The sequence below is a fragment of the Vigna angularis genome, chromosome 9 (assembly GCF_016808095.1).
Source record: "Vigna angularis cultivar LongXiaoDou No.4 chromosome 9, ASM1680809v1, whole genome shotgun sequence".
Classification (NCBI taxonomy): Eukaryota; Viridiplantae; Streptophyta; class Magnoliopsida; order Fabales; family Fabaceae; genus Vigna; species Vigna angularis.
In genome coordinates, this window is record NC_068978.1 from 24,397,949 (window position 1) to 24,414,433 (window position 16,485).

The window sequence follows — 16,485 nt, forward strand, 5'->3', positions numbered from 1 at the left end:
CATAAATAGGCTATAGCAAGGGTGAATTGTTGAGTCTTGCTATTTCTGTGCATTTAAAACATTTGAGCAAGTTTAAATTGTCATTCCAAAGTTGTTTGCACTGTTCATTTGGTCATTTTCTAGCCTATATGCAGATTTGCTTTTTAAACCTTAAAATTGCCTTTAAAATGGAAGTGCACCAGTGAATTCACATTGCAATCTGTTTTCTAGCTGTTTCAATGTTTAAACATCTTTAAAATGATGATACAAAGTTGTTTGATGCATCAATTGAACTGCTGAATCACTTCCAATCAATTTTGGGTTTAAAACCACCATTTCAAGCCACTTTTTCTGGTGCAGAAATCATTTTCCAGCAACTGTTTTGGTCATTCTTGTTCAAATTCATTTCTGGATTGTAGTAAGAGCTGGTTCATTACTTTAAATTGAAAATAAATGATCAAAATAAGTCAGAGCAAGTGTTAAAAAGCCTGTTGAATCGTGCAATCCAGTTTTTGGCAGTTAAAAACCCCAAAACACCAAATCTGGTTTTCATTGGGGCATTTTAACAAACACTTTGGTAAAATATCAAACAGTTTGGTCTGGATGAGTTTGTGATCTGCTATTTCTGTTTTTGTTGCTTTCTTAATCTGTTCTAGTACCATTATTAGGTTCCTTTTGAGTGCTTTCTGTTATTCCATCCCTATTCCCATTTGATTTCCCATTCTTGGCTTCCAAATTGTCAAACATTCAAAACAAAATCTGGTTTGAAATTCTGATGCAGTTTGCTAATTATGTTTGGTGTGTTTAACTGGAATCTTGAGGTGCTGTGGTAACTATTGTGAGGCATCCAGAAGCAGAAACCTTTCCCTACTGAGGCACCATATTAGGAAGTGAAAAGGGGGCTGAAGTGGGAACAAAAAAGGGAGCTTTTGAGCAGCTGCAACTCTGCTGTTCCAGCAGTTAAAAATACACCAGAAAAGCTTGAAGTGCAACCTGTTTTGGAGTAGCAATCTGCAGCAGCAAGAGAGTGAAGCTTACATTAGTTTTAGGCCTTCTTTTAAGTTTGTTTACACCACATATCACGGAACCTTTGTTGTTTAAAGTTGATTTTCATTTCTTGGCTAAGTAACTTGGAAAATGCTCTTGAAGCAATTCCAAGATCACATTTAAACATTGTAATAGTGCAATTTCGTTTTCTTAGTGTGGAAGTGTGTCAAGGGGCTCCAAGTGTCACTTGCACTTTCACTTAGGGCCGTCTAGCATTTACATTCTTGCATCTTTATTGCTTTCTTTAATTTCTTGCTTAATCTTTTTGTTTGTTTTTAAGTCTCCGTGGTATATAGGATTGCATAGCATTTAGTCAACCTTTCTTTGGTTTTAGGTTCATTTCATAACATTTGAAAAGAATTTGAAGAATTTCTACTTAGAAACTAAGGTAAAAGATAACTCTAAGGAAACTCTGGCTAAGGAAGAACTTGGTTTCTAAGCTTGTCCATTTGTGACTCACCTCTTCTTCCTGGGAGCTACTTAGAAACATCTTTTGCCTCTAGAATCTCTTTAGAAATTTTTCACCAAACACAAAGAAAGCTTGTGAAAATCTTTTCACTCATTACTTGTCAAATATTTTGAAAATTTTGTGAAAACCTTTGTTTCTTTGACAAGAATGAGTCAATCAAGTGTGCAAGGAAGTTTGAAACCCAATAGTGAAATGTCTTTAAGGGAAGAATTTGAGCAAAGATTTGAACAAAGGGATAAAGAGATTAGTGAGCTCAAAGATATGATTAGTCAACTTTTGATTAATCAAGATAAAAAGAAAGAGAGGTCTTCCCATAGGAGAAGAGAAGAATCATCATCTTCTCCAAGTGAAATTGAGCAAAATAGTAGTCATCACAATGATGACCACTACCAAATGCCTCCTAGAAGACAACAGAGAGTTAGAGAGCATTACCCCAGAGAGCCTAAGATTGATCTTCCTTCCTTCCATGGAAAAGATGATGTAGAAGAATACCTAGAGTGGGAAATGAAAGTTGAGCAATTGTTTGAGTGCCACCAAATAGATGATGAAAGGAGAGTCACCATGGCTTCTCTAAGCTTTCAAGGTTATGCCTTAATTTGGTGGACAGCCTTAGTTAAGGACCATAGGCTAAGACACTTACCTCCCATTAGGTATTGGAATGAAATGAGAGCTGCCCTGAGGAGGAGGCATGTACCAGCCTACTATGATAGGGAGATAATGGATAAACTCCATAAACTCCAACAAAGGAACATGAGTGTTGAGGAATATAGACAAAAAATGGAATTACTCATGTTGAGGGCTGGGATAAGAGAGGAACCAAGAATCACAATTGCTAGGTTCCAAAGTGGACTCAACTATGACATAAGAGATAGGGTTGAACTTATACCCTACAATGATCTCAATGAGTTAGTCCAACTTTGTGTGAGGGTAGAGCAGCAACTCAAAAGAAAAAGCTCTACTAAGAAAGATTACCCTCATAGTTACAAGAAAGAATATAGGAGGGAGGGTAGTCTAATTAAGCCAAGATATGAAGAATCTAGAGAGAGGGAGAAAGGGAAAGAAAAAGCCAAAGAACCTCCAAAAGATAATAAAAGAAAGGAAACCAAATGCTTTAAATGTGGGGAAAGAGGGCACTATTCATCTGAGTGTCGAAATAGAAGGTCAACTTACATTCTTGAACATGAGAGTGAAAGTGAGGGTTCTTCATATAGTGAGTCTGAGACATCCACTTCTGAAGGAGAAGAAGCTTTACCTTGTGATGGTGACTTACTTATGGTAAGGAGACTCCTGGAAAGTAAACATGTCGAATTAGAACAGTCACAAAGAGAGAACCTATTCCACACAAGATGCAAAGTTTTAGAAAAGACATGTTCAATGATAGTGGATAGTGGCTCTTGTTGCAACTGTTGTAGTTCTAGAATGGTAGAAAAGCTTGGCTTAACCACTACTTCTCATCCTAAACCTTACAAACTTCAATGGATCAAAGAGGATGATGGAATAGTAGTTAAAGAACAAGTAAGTGTTCCTATTTCCATTGGCAAATATGAAGATCAAATTGTTTGTGATATAGTACCAATGGAAGCTGGACACATATTACTTGGAAGACCTTGGCAATATGATAAACAAGCTTTACATGATGGAGTCACCAACAAAATCACCATTCAACACAAAGGAAAGAAAATTATTTTGTGTCCTCTTACACCTTCACAAGTAAGAGAGGACCAAATAATTCTTAAGAAGAAGTTGTTGGATGGAGAAAAGAAAAAAGAAACTAAGAAAGAAAGAAAGAATTTGGTAACCCATGCCTCAGCCCATGAAGTTGTCCAACCTCAAACCTTGAATATTTCCAAAAATCTTTTTCTTGGACAACCTCATTTCCTTCTTTATTGCAAAGAGGCATTTGTTTCAATCACTCATGAACTTGGTTCTCTACCAAAGGGGTTGCAAAAACTTTTAAAGGAATTTGATGATATATTTCCCAAAGAGGTACCAAGTGGATTACCACCTTTGAGGGGAATAGAACATCAAATAGATTTGGTGCCTGGGGCAAGCCTACCCAATAGGCCAGCCTATAGAACCAACCCTATGGAAACAAAAGAAATAGAGAAACAAGTTAATGACTTGTTGAACAAAGGGTGGATCCAAAAGAGTTTAAGTCCCTGTGCTGTGCCTGTGTTGTTGGTCCCTAAAAAGGATGGGTCTTGGAGAATGTGTACAGATTGTAGGGCCATCAACAACATAACTGTCAAGTATAGGCATCCCATTCCTAGGCTAGATGACATGTTGGATGAATTACATGGAGCAAATCTCTTCACCAAAATTGATCTTAAAAGTGGATACCATCAGATAAGAATTCATGAAGGAGATGAATGGAAAACTGCTTTCAAGACCAAGTTTGGTTTGTATGAATGGTTAGTCATGCCCTTTGGCTTGACCAATGCTCCAAGTACATTCATGAGATTAATGAATCATGTGCTTAGGGAATGCATAGGCAGATTTGTAGTGGTCTACTTTGATGATATCCTAGTCTATAGTCAAGGCCTTCAAGAACATCTTAACCGTCAGAAAAGTCTTGCTTCTTCTTAGAGAACATCATCTCTTTGCCAACTTTGACAAATGTACTTTTTGTCAAGAAAGTGTGATTTTCCTTGGATTCAAAGTGGGAAAAGAAGGTGTACATGTTGATCCTGAGAAGATCAAGGCTATACAAGAATGGCCAACCCCTAAAAATGTAGGAGAGGTGAGAAGTTTTCATGGGTTAGCAAGTTTTTATAGAAGATTTGTGAAAGACTTCTCCACCATAGCTGCTCCTTTAAATGAGCTAGTCAAGAAAGATATGCCTTTTATTTGGGGTGATAAGCAAGAGTTGTCTTTTGAGACTTTGAAACACAAGTTAACACATGCACCTATTCTAGTTTTGCCTGATTTTTCCAAAGCCTTTGAACTAGAATGTGATGCATCTGGGGTAGGAATAGGAGCTGTTTTAATACAAGGAGGATATCCCGTAGCTTACTTTAGTGAAAAACTTAGGGGGCCTACCTTAAACTATCCTACCTATGACAAAGAGTTGTATGCCCTCATTAGAGCTTTGAAAACTTGGGAGCATTACTTGGTAACTAGAGAATTCATCATACACACTGACCATGAATCTCTCAAGTACATTAAAGGGCAAGCAAAGCTAAACAAAAGACATGCAAAGTGGGTGGAATATCTTGAGCAATTTCCCTATGTCATCAAACACAAAAAGGGGAGTACTAATGTTGTTGCGGATGCTTTATCTAGAAGACATGCATTATTTGTAACCCTAGGATCCCAAATATTAGGATTTGATGACATAAAAGAGTTATATGAAAATGATGAAACATTTGCATCCACTTATTCATCATGTATTAAGAAGCCTTTTGATGGATTCTATCTTTCTGAGGGGTATCTTTTTAATAAAGGAAAACTTTGTATACCCCAAGGATCCATTAGAAAACTTCTTATCAAAGAGAGTCATGGAGGAGGACTCATGGGCCATCATGGAGTTGATAAAACTCTAAACATTTTGAAAAGTAAATTTTATTGGCCACACATGAGAATAGATGTTCAAAGGCATTGTTCTAAATGTATAGCTTGTTTACAAGCTAAGTCCAAAATTATGCCTCATGGACTCTATACACCTCTTCCTATAGCTAATACCCCTTGGGAGGACATAAGCATGGACTTTGTCTTAGGATTGCCAAGAACTCAAAGGGGGTATGATTCTATATTTGTGGTAGTAGATTGTTTTAGTAAAATGGCTCATTTTATACCCTGCCACAAAGTAGATGATGCTAGCTATATTTCTAGACTCTTCTTTAAAGAAATAGTGAGATTGCATGGCTTACCCAAAACTATAGTGTCTGATAGAGATGTGAAGTTTCTAAGCCATTTTTGGAAAACTTTATGGGAAAAGCTTGGAACTAAACTTCTATTTTCTACTACATGTCACCCACAAACTGATGGGCAAACTGAAGTAGTAAATAGATCTTTATCTACATTATTAAGGGTAATATTAAGAGGAAATAACAAATCTTGGGATGAACATCTACCTCATATTGAATTTGCTTATAATAGAGTAGTCCACAAGACTACTAATCTTTCTCCTTTTGAGGTTGTTTATGGTTTTAACCCTATCACACCTCTTGATTTACTACCTCTTCCAGAATCATCTTCTTTTCTTCATAAAGAAGGTGCTTCTAAAGCGGAGTTTATCAAGAAGTTACATGAGAAAGTTAAAATCCAAATTGAAAAACAAACTCAAAAATATGCAGAATACAACAACAAAGGGAGAAAGAAAATAGTTTTTGAAAAAGGAGACCTAGTTTGGCTTCATTTGAGAAAGGAAAGATTTCCCTCTCAAAGGAAATCCAAACTTAGTCCAAGAGGAGATGGTCCATTCAAGGTGGTCAAAAGGATAAATGATAATGCATACATATTAGACCTTCCTGAAAGTTATGGTGTCAGTCCTACTTTTAACATCTGCGATTTAATTCCTTTCACAGGAGATGATCAACAGGATGAAGCAGATCTGAGGACAGATCTTTTTCAAGAGGGAGGGTCTGATGGAAGACCATCTAAGATGCACATTGGACCTCTTACTAGAGCCATGGCAAAGAGGATTCAAGAGGAAGAAGGACCACATACTATTTTGCTTCTATGGAAGGTTACTTATAAAAATCCTTCTTCTCTTAACTAAAGCATTTATACTTTGTTTTGTAGGAATTAATAAATCTTGGAGACTATGATTGAGCCATCCAAAAAGATAAATCAATAGATCAAGCAAAAGAGCCAAAAAGAGGTGCTTACGGCATGCACCAACATTTTCCACGTGAAATGGGCTGATGTGGAAGGAAGCACACACCTTGCTAGATGAGCTGGAAAGAGGCATGGAATTTGCTTGATCAAAATAAATCTGAATCATTTGAATTTAGGAGGGAATTAGAATTAGAAATTAGGCTCCTCTTCACCTATAAATAAGAGGGCCTTTTCCTTGTATTGATTCACTTTTGAGCTTAATGATATGCTGCAGAAATTGTTTTCCAGCTTTTGTGCTCTTAAGTCACCTTTGAATTACTACTTCTCCTCCTTTCCTCAAGCTTCCTTCCTCTGTAGGAAGGCCCTCTGAGCTGTGAGGCTTCACCCATACACCTTTCCTCCATTAAAACATCTCAAACACTGCATCATTTCATCCATCCGCTACACCATTATTCATTATTGGTTTCCTTTGGTTTGGAACCTCTTCCTCCACGTTTCCAGTTGGGAATTGGTCTCCATCAGATTTGTTTTGATTCACAGAATGATTAAAGTTTACTAATTTAGCGATTAATTTTACAACACAAGTAAGATTTGCATACAGATGAAATTAAAGTGGTAAAAACAGATGAATTAAAGTTCACTGGGGTTGATTTTCAAGTTCATCACTCAAGTAATTTTTCTACTAACACAATTCCTCAAAATTAAGCATCAACATCCTAGGCGCATGCAGTCCTGATCTCTCAGATGACCGTTCAGAATCATTCAAACTAAATCCTAATCTCTTAGATAATTCAGTTATCAGATTTGCCTTAATCACAATGTCACAGATGACTAAGAATTTCCTCCTATGTCTAGGACTCGAAATCCTTTAGCAGTTCTATCCTAGGTCCACGGTCTCATACATTTCTCAATGATTTAACCGTTCAAATAGCTCAGATTCTCATCATAGGCATGAATAATAAAGATAGAACACAAAATTCATACAAGATCATGCATTAATATAGAAATTACAAAGAGTTTCAGAAATGTACTCTCAACCCCAGTGAAATGGAGTTCTAGCTACACATATACATCATAGACACGATAAAGGATGGATTGGATGGTAGAAAGTGTTGAAATTCCACTCCAGAGCACCCAAAACGAGCATGGACGCGAGCTGCAGAGTCTCCCCTAGCTTCTCCCCTCCAGAACTGCCTTCCTCTGCCTCTGGATCGCGTCTTTAAAGAGATAAGTCGTAAGTGACTTTTCGCTGGGCGAGTTGCTCCAGCTCGCTGGGCGACTGGCTCGCTGGGCCATTGGTTCCTGGTCGCTGGGCCACTGATGCGCTCTGGCTGGGCCACTGGTGCGCTCTGGATGGGCCACTGGCTCGCTGGGCCACTGGTTCCTGGTCGCTGGGCCACTGGTTCACTTCTGGCTGGGCCACTGGTGCGCTCTGGCTGGGCCACTGATGCACACAGGGTCTCTTTGATATTATCCAATCCTTATTCTATTGCAAAAATAAACACACAAAAGCATCAAAACACATTTAAACATTACAAACTATACTTACATCAACAATTATATACTTTTCATGAGAATTAATACTAAAACTTACTCAAAAACACAACATTTTAAGTAACAAAAGCAAGTAAAGTTTACACCTATCACCCACTTTGATCTTTTCCAAGAAATCATTTGTGATCTTTAAATGACAACACCAAAGGTGATCTTGGCTCAACTGCAATCCCAAGTTCATATCTCTGAACTTCTCTATTAACTCAAACTCCTTCACCATCAAAGCTGACATATGCATTCGTTTCCTACTCAAAGCATCGGCTACAACATTTGCCTTCCCTGGATGGTACTGTAATTCAAAATTAAAGTCCTTCAAGTATTCCATCCATCTTCTCTGTCTCATGTTCAACTCCTTCTGATCGAAGAGATACTTCAAACTCTTGTGATCACCAAAGATTTGAAAACGTGATCCGTATAGATAGTGCCTCCAAGTCTTCAAAGCAAAAACCACAGCCGCTAACTCGATGTCGTGTGTTGGATAGTTCCTTTCATGTACCTTCAACTGTCTCGATGCATAAGCTACTGGTCGCTTCTCCTGCATCAATACACAACCAAGCCCATGGTATGAGGCATCACAAAACACTTCAAAAACTTTAGAAGTATTAGGAACTGCTAATACTGGAGCACTTGTCAACCGTTTCTTCATCTCTTCAAAACTTGTTTCACACTTGTCGGTCCATAAGAAAGGTTGTTCTTTACGAGTCAACTGTGTCAAAGGACCCACTATCTTGGAGAAACCTTCGACGAACTTCCTGTAGTAACCAGCTAGGCCCACAAAACTTCTTACTTCTGATACCGTCTTTGGACGTTCCCATTTTAGCACTGCCTCCACCTTCGTTGGATCTACAGAAATTCCTTTGGCAGAAATCACGTGGCCAAGGAATTGTATTTCCTCCAACCAAAATTCACATTTAGATAATTTCCCAAACAATTGATGCTCCCTAAGAGTCTCCAACACAATCCTCAAATGTTTAGCATGTTCTTCACGATCCCTTGAATATATAAGAATGTCGTCTATGAACACAACAACGAATTTATCTAGCCACGGTCGAAATATTCGATTCATGTAATCCATGAATATAGCAGGAGCATTAGTCACTCCAAACGGCATCACCACATACTCGTAGTGACCATAACGTGACCTGAAAGCCGTCTTCTGACTATCCTCTGGCTTAACCAAGATCTGATGGTAACCAGACCTCAGGTCAATCTTTGAAAACACACCAGCTCCTCGCAACTGATCCAACAAGTCATCAATTCTTGGCAGTGGGTACTTGTTCTTAATCGTCAACTTGTTCAATTGTCGATAGTCAATACACAACCTTGAACTACCATCTTTCTTCTTTACTAACAAGACTGGAGCTCCCCATGGTGACACACTCGGCCTGATAAACCTCTTCTCCAATAGTTCCTCAATTTGTCTCTTCAGCTCTGCTAGCTCTGTCGGAGCCATCCTATACGGAGCCATAGACACTGGTCCAGCTCCTGGTACCAAGTCTATAGAGAACTCCACTTCCCTGCTTGGTGGCACCCCTGGTACTTCATCTGGAAAGACATCCTCGAACTCTTCCACTACTGGGATACCCGTCATCTGAACCTCAAAACTCTTCTTCTCTTGAGCTACCAGCACAAAACACATGGCCCCATCACTATCATCCTTTAGAACTTCTTTGGTTGAGATCAGTTCTAAACCATCCGAGTCTAGAAAAACCAATCGTTGTTGTCCACAGTCAAGAAGAACGTGATTGGCGGTCAACCAATCCATTCCCAGAATTACATCTAAGCCTTCGAGAGGTAAGGAGATCAAGTTCACTTTGAACTTGCGTCCGTAGACTACAATCGGGCATCCAACACAGATTGAACTGGTTGAAATCTGACCCGATGTTGGTGTCGAAACCACCAATTCATACCTTAGATTACTCACCGGTATACTGAAGTCTTTCAAACAAGTAGAAGACACAAAGGAGTGCGTAGCTCCGGAATCAAACAATACATGCACACATTTACCAAACAAAAGGCATGTGTCAAGGATGAGATTACCTGGCTTTGCAGCCTCTTCACCGGTCAAAGCGAAAACTCTTTCAGCTATCTTGGGCTTCACGCCTGAAGAACTTGGTTGTTGTGGTGCATATGCTATCTTCTTCTCAGGACAAACATGAGCGAAATGTCCTGGCTTGTTACACACAAAGCACCTCTTCTCTTCAACCTTCACTCCAGAGAGCTTAGGACAATCCTTCTTGTAGTGCGCACCACCGCATTCAAAACATTTCACGGCTGTTCACACAAGCGGTTGGGGTCGCTGATATGGCTTCTTCCATGGCCTTCCTCTAATAAACTTGTCCTTCTGAGTCTTGTCAACTCGGTTTCGGTTCATTTCCAGTAACTCCACCTTTTTTGTCTTCTCAACTAAGGCTGGAAACTTCTTGATTTCAAGAGGTACAATCATTCTCCTCAGGTCATACCTCAGACCATGCTCAAATCTTTGACACTTCCACCCTTCCGTCATGTGTTGGCTATAAAAACGGATAAGATACTCAAACCTGTCGATGTACTCTTGCACTGACATCCCACTTTGATGCAAGGCCAAGAACTCTTGCTCCCTTTCGATCTTGGTGCTAGTCGGGAAGTACTTTTCCAAAAACTTGTCCTTGAAACTGTTCCAAGTAATAGCCTCTTCATCAGATTCCATCAGTCGCTTCATACCATCCCACCAGTACTCTGCTTCCTCTTTCAGTATGAAGGTTGCGTAATCTAGTTTTTCCTTCTGTGCACTTGATCATATGAAAAATCTTCTCAATGTCCTTGATCCAAGCATCTGCTTTATCTGGCGTAGCCCTTCCATTGAACCTTGTTGGGTCGTGCCTCAGAAAGTCATTCAGCCTCGAATGAGTCCTCGGTTCCTGAGTGGTATGTTGCCTCTCTATTGCGTTGATCATCCGATCAACAGCCCGATTAAAATCATCAATTGGGGGTGTTTGACCAACATTGTTAGATCGACGTGCCATGTTCTACCATATACGTCAAAAGAAAGTAATTCAAACACAAGTCAAAACAATGCATATCTCTACCTTTCAAACCAACGCTCTCCAAAAGAGCTACAAAATCATCACAACAAATCACAGAGTCACACAACAGAAGTTAACGAGCTCACTTCCCAAAAGCCCCAAAAGATTTTTGAAAACCATTGCTCTGATACCAAACAGTGTAACACCCCGATTTAGGCGTTACAATTTATTTTCCACAAAAATACATATATAACTTTTCTTTAACAATTTTCAACACCAACAAAATATTAAGTGCTTTATTACAACACAAGTCTTCTAAAATAAAATTTCACATACTTCATAAACTTCTGAAATTTAAAATTCCACACAGTTTGAAATTTCAAAACATATTTATTTAGAAATTCCCCATGTCTCTTTTTTTTTTCTCCACAGATCTCTCATCTTCTAAGCAAGTCCAGAACCATCTACTAATTCATCTGAAATAGTTTCTGCTCCCGTATAATATCACACATTATACGATCATTGCATTCACATACACAAACACAAACAATACGGTGAGCTAACCGATTCAAGAAATATACATCATCCACAATCGTACTAACATCACAAGTGTGGCAATCAGTCCAATACATGCATCTCAAACATACTCAAAAAAACAACTATTACACTGATACTTTATAATATTTCTCTAGTCAAAATCATCAGTCGATTTACTAGAGTTAATACAACATATTATTAATCTGCCTACTTACCAAAGCACAACAGTCAACAATCCTTCTGTCTACTTACCAAAGTAGTATAACCATGATATACTGATTACTTACCAAAGTAATCTAACAAGGTGATTTTTATTATCTACTTACCAAAGTAGTACAACAAAGTGATATTGTCTACTTACCAAAGTAGCACAATAAGGTGATATCGTCTACTTACCAAAGTAGCACAACATGGTAATATTGTCTACTTACCAAAGTAGTACAAGGAGGTGATATTGTCTACTTAACAAAGTAGCACAAATAAGGTGATATTGTCTACTTACCAAAGTAGCACAACAAGGTAATATTCAGCCTACTTACCAAAGTAGTACGGTTTATATTAAATTCACCTCTCATTTTCCCACCTACTTACCAAAGTAGTGTCCGGCTTCAAACCTTTCCCCTCTCGACTTACCAAAGTCGTAGGAAAATAAATAAAAATTCAGATTTACAATTATGGCAATAATGCCTATACTACCCATCCAAATTTACCATCAACTTATTTACAATTCATGATTTAACTCAAATAATTATTACAACTCAGAATGTTCAATATAATTAAATTTTATAATATAGAATATATTATATTACTCATCCTCCAATCTCCAAAATACAACTACACATACAATTTAAGAATATAGTTATCCAAGTTTTTACCCAATACAAACAAATTTACAATTTCGGGAAAAGATTATTCTTCACTCATATCATTAATTACAGATCTGAACCAATAAAACTAATAACCAACATGTTTAACTCATACGGTAAAATTTTCAGTCCAATCCAACGGTTAATGATGCGGAAATCATAATTTTTGTATAAATGATCCAAAAAAATAAATTAAGCAGTATTGAGATCCCTGAGAAGATACGAAACTAATATCAATAAATCTGTATCTTCGATTTAAAATCTAAACGGTCAAAGTATGACACTATCTTTTAGAAACAACATATTAACATTTCAGGGTAATCCAACGGCTAACTAAGTAGATATGGAGGTTTTACCGAGGTAACTCAGAGACAGAAATTTAAGTGGTTCTCGGTTAAACTCAAAATGCGGAATGAATTCCTCTAAGCATAAACATCTAATTCCGAATCTGAACGGTCAAGATCACCTAATAGGTCTTATGAACTACATACTAAAGTTTGGGCTCAATCTAACGGTAAATGGAATATATATGAAATTTTTACCATTATAACTTAAGAACAGAATTACAGTATTCATCCGATTGTTTCAAACTTTCGAAATTTCTTTCTCTAAACATAGACCTTTAATTACAAATCCGATCAATCACAGTGTATTAATATGTCTTAGGGATCATATAGCAAGTTTTGAGGTTGATCTAACGGTCAAATAGGTCAGAATCTATATTTTACTGAGACAACTTAGTAACAGAACTACAGGGGTAACTAATTTACTCCAACATGCAGGATTTATTTCTCCAAGTACAAACTTCTATTTTGAAATCCGAACGGTTAAAGTGTAGTAATATGTTTAGAATTCACATATTAAAATTTTAACTAAATCCATCGGTGAAAACAATTAATAGAAATTTTTCACCACAGTAACTCGAAAATAAGAAATTATAATCATGAAAACCAAATTTTACACAAGTCAATAGATAACTACCATTACCAAATTTTTTACACATTCATACCCATTTTCATGATTATAACAAGAAAGGATTAGCTTCCCTACATCAAAATCAAGCAATTGGAACCATACTTCTAACCACAAAATTCTAGAAATTAAGTTGAGTTAGCTCCCCTTACCTCATGAAGACTAAAACACCTTAAACTCTTCTTCAAAGAGAGCAACTCCTCTCCTCCTTGCTAGACCAAGTCAGCCTCCACACTTAGGACACTTAGGATTTCGTTCACTTCCCACCAAGGACCTCTCTACTCTCCCCCAAAACTCCAAATCTGATTTGGAATTAAAAGAAGATGCCTTAGACAACTAAGGACCCATGCACTTGGCACTTAGCAATAATAAACAACCAATGGACCATCCTAAACCATTATCCAGCCCTAAAACATGGTAGGAAAGTCTCCAAAGGGTCCCAAAATGTTCTCCTAGTGCAGAACACAACCTACCCACTCCAAAAAGTCGCAACTTGTAAAAATACACCTAAAATTAAGGTTGGACGCTAGCCCCTGGACAACAAAACTGTCACGTTTTCCCCAGCTCGGTTAGACCCCTTCCCGAAGTCCAAAATATGCGTATGAGTAGTCAAATTGAAGCTCTTTGAGTCTAGTTTCCAATAAAACAAGAATCAACTCAATTGATATTTTCTACAAGAATCAACTCATACCATGGGCTTGGTTGTGTATTGATGCAAGAGAAGCGACCAGTAGCTTATGCATCGAGACAGTTGAAGGTACATGAAAGGAACTATCCAACACACGACATCGAGTTAGCGGCTGTGGTTTTTGCTTTGAAGACTTGGAGGCACTATCGGTACGGATCACGTTTTCAAATCTTTAGTGATCACAAGAGTTTGAAGTATCTCTTCGATCAGAAGGAGTTGAACATGAGACAGAGAAGATGGATGGAATACTTGAAGGACTTTAATTTTGAATTACAGTACCATCCAGGGAAGGCAAATGTTGTAGCCGATGCTTTGAGTAGGAAACGAATGCATATGTCAACTTTGATGGTGAAGGAGTTTGAGTTAATAGAGAAGTTCAGAGATATGAACTTGGGATTGCAGTTGAGCCAAGATCACCTTTGGTGTTGTCATTTAAAGATCACAAATGATTTCTTGGAAAAGATCAAAGTGGGACAAAAGGAAGACACATGTCTACAAGATACATTGGAGTTGTTGGGAACGGATCAAGCTAAAGACTTCAATTTGGGATTAGATGGCATTATTCGTTTTAAAAATAGAGTTTGCATTCCAGCAAAGGATGAGTTGAAGAAGATGATTCTAGAAGAAGGACACAAGAGTCGTCTTAGCATACATCTTGGTATGACTAAGATGTACAAAGACTTGAAAGAATCTTTCTGGTGGAGTGGGATGAAAAAGGATGTGGCAAAGTTTGTATCTTCTTGTTTGGTATGTCAGAAGGCTAAGATAGAACATCAAAGGCCAGATGGAATGTTACAACAGTTGGATATTCCCCAATGGAAATGGGACAGCATCTCGATGGACTTTGTAACTCACTTACCAAGATCATTGAAGGGTCATGATTCCATGTGGGGGTAGTCGATGGTCCCTATGAGTTGCCGGGACGTTACAAATGGTATCAGAGCCTAGCCTCTCCCAGTACAGTGTGGTTCGAGGACGAACCAAAGCGGAACTTGGTGGGCATGTGACATCCGGGCACTGACGAGGGCGGGGAGTGACGCCGGTGCAAGAGGCATGGTGCAGGGGGCACAGACAAGGAGCGGCTCCTGGCAGCTTCGAGTGGAAGGGGTACATGGACGAATCGAACATACACCGGAATGAGAGGGATCTGGAGACTGTATAGGTATGGGACTATACAGTTGAAGGATAACTTAAAGGAATTGATTTGACTACTCATATCACCAAATGCATTTGCTTTTCGGTAGCCTGACTCATAAGAACTCCATGGTTAAGCGTGCTTAGCCTGGAGTAATTCTGGGATGGGTGACCTTCTGGGATGTTTTCCCAGAAAGTGTGTGAGTGAGAACAAAGCACACTGGAAAGCCTGGTGGATGGTCGAGTCAGACCGGGTTACCCATTTTGTTGACAACACTAATTGTGAGTTTATACTAAAGTGGATTAAGTGGTGATGTGTCGGATGTGTGTTGGTTTAATTATTGATTCGATTAATTACATATGAATGCAACTGTATATATATTGTTAGTAGCTAGTTGAATGAGATTCTGATTAAATTGTTTCATTATTGAGTCTGATATGTCTTGTGATGCTAGTTGAAACTTTAGGAATGTTGGTTGTAAATTTTTGCACAAATATGTGTTGTATTGGTAATAAAATTTTGCAAAAATCTTTGTTGTATTGACTATATAATCTGCAATAAAACCTTGCTATTTGACAGTATATTCTACAATAAAACCTTGTTGTTTTGACTCTAAATTCTACATTCAAAAATTTGTTGTTTAAATTGGTTTTACTGTAAAATCACTTGCTAACATGTTTAATAATGTTTTGGTCTTGGTTTAAGTTATTTGTGGTTTCCCTGAATAATTGGTTACTGAGGCTTAAATATATCTGTTATGGGGATTGTGTTTAACCTTGAATTAAATGTTGTTTTAAATTGAAAAAGAGTTATTTGGATTTTGTTTGGTGGTTGTGTATACTATTAGGTGTACTAAGTCAATGTTGGCCATTGTACAATGCTTATTATTGATTTTGGGTATTCGTTGTTGGGAAATAATGTGTTAATATTTGTAGTATGTGTCATGATACTATTATCAAGGTTATATAATGTGCTAATATTGTTTAGATACAATTTTATGGTATGTTTGTTATGATTCATTGTTGTTTGGATAAATTACAGTCTTCGGGACTTTTTTTAATACTATTTATCTGTTATAAATTTTAATATTGTTGTGTAGACAATCATGAGCCTATTGGATATGTTTTTATGATGTTGTATGGTTAGTTTAAATGCTGGTATAGTTATTTTGACTTAGTTCTTGCTATAAATAATATAATGTACCCGATTTGAGTGTTTTTGTTATTTGATAGGAAATAGATAGTTCTGTGCGTGAGCCAATTATGAGTTGTGAGATACTCAGCTGGGTATTATACCCTTAAGGTTAAGGTCCTCTTTCTCTTATGTATGAAAATGAGCATTCTTCAAACTATGTGAGGTAGTAAGAGTGTGTTTGAGTATTGTACTCTCTAGTATGTGTGACGCATAGAAGAAGGGAAATTTGTTTGGCCCTATAATTCAGCTTGATGTTAAGT

General features: G+C 37.8%; 1 protein-coding gene across 1 annotated transcript; it reads left to right on the top strand.

Annotated features, from left to right (window-relative positions):
• Positions 1-770: 770 nt before the first annotated feature.
• Positions 771-6,242, top strand: LOC128193943 (uncharacterized). The gene is made up of 6 exons (XM_052868139.1): positions 771-808; positions 2,146-3,121; positions 3,455-3,707; positions 4,156-4,793; positions 4,920-5,680; positions 5,837-6,242. The coding sequence occupies exons 1-6, from the start codon at positions 771-773 to the stop codon at positions 6,213-6,215; spliced, it is 3,045 nt and encodes a 1,014-aa protein (XP_052724099.1). The 3' UTR covers positions 6,216-6,242.
• Positions 6,243-16,485: the final 10,243 nt, after the last annotated feature.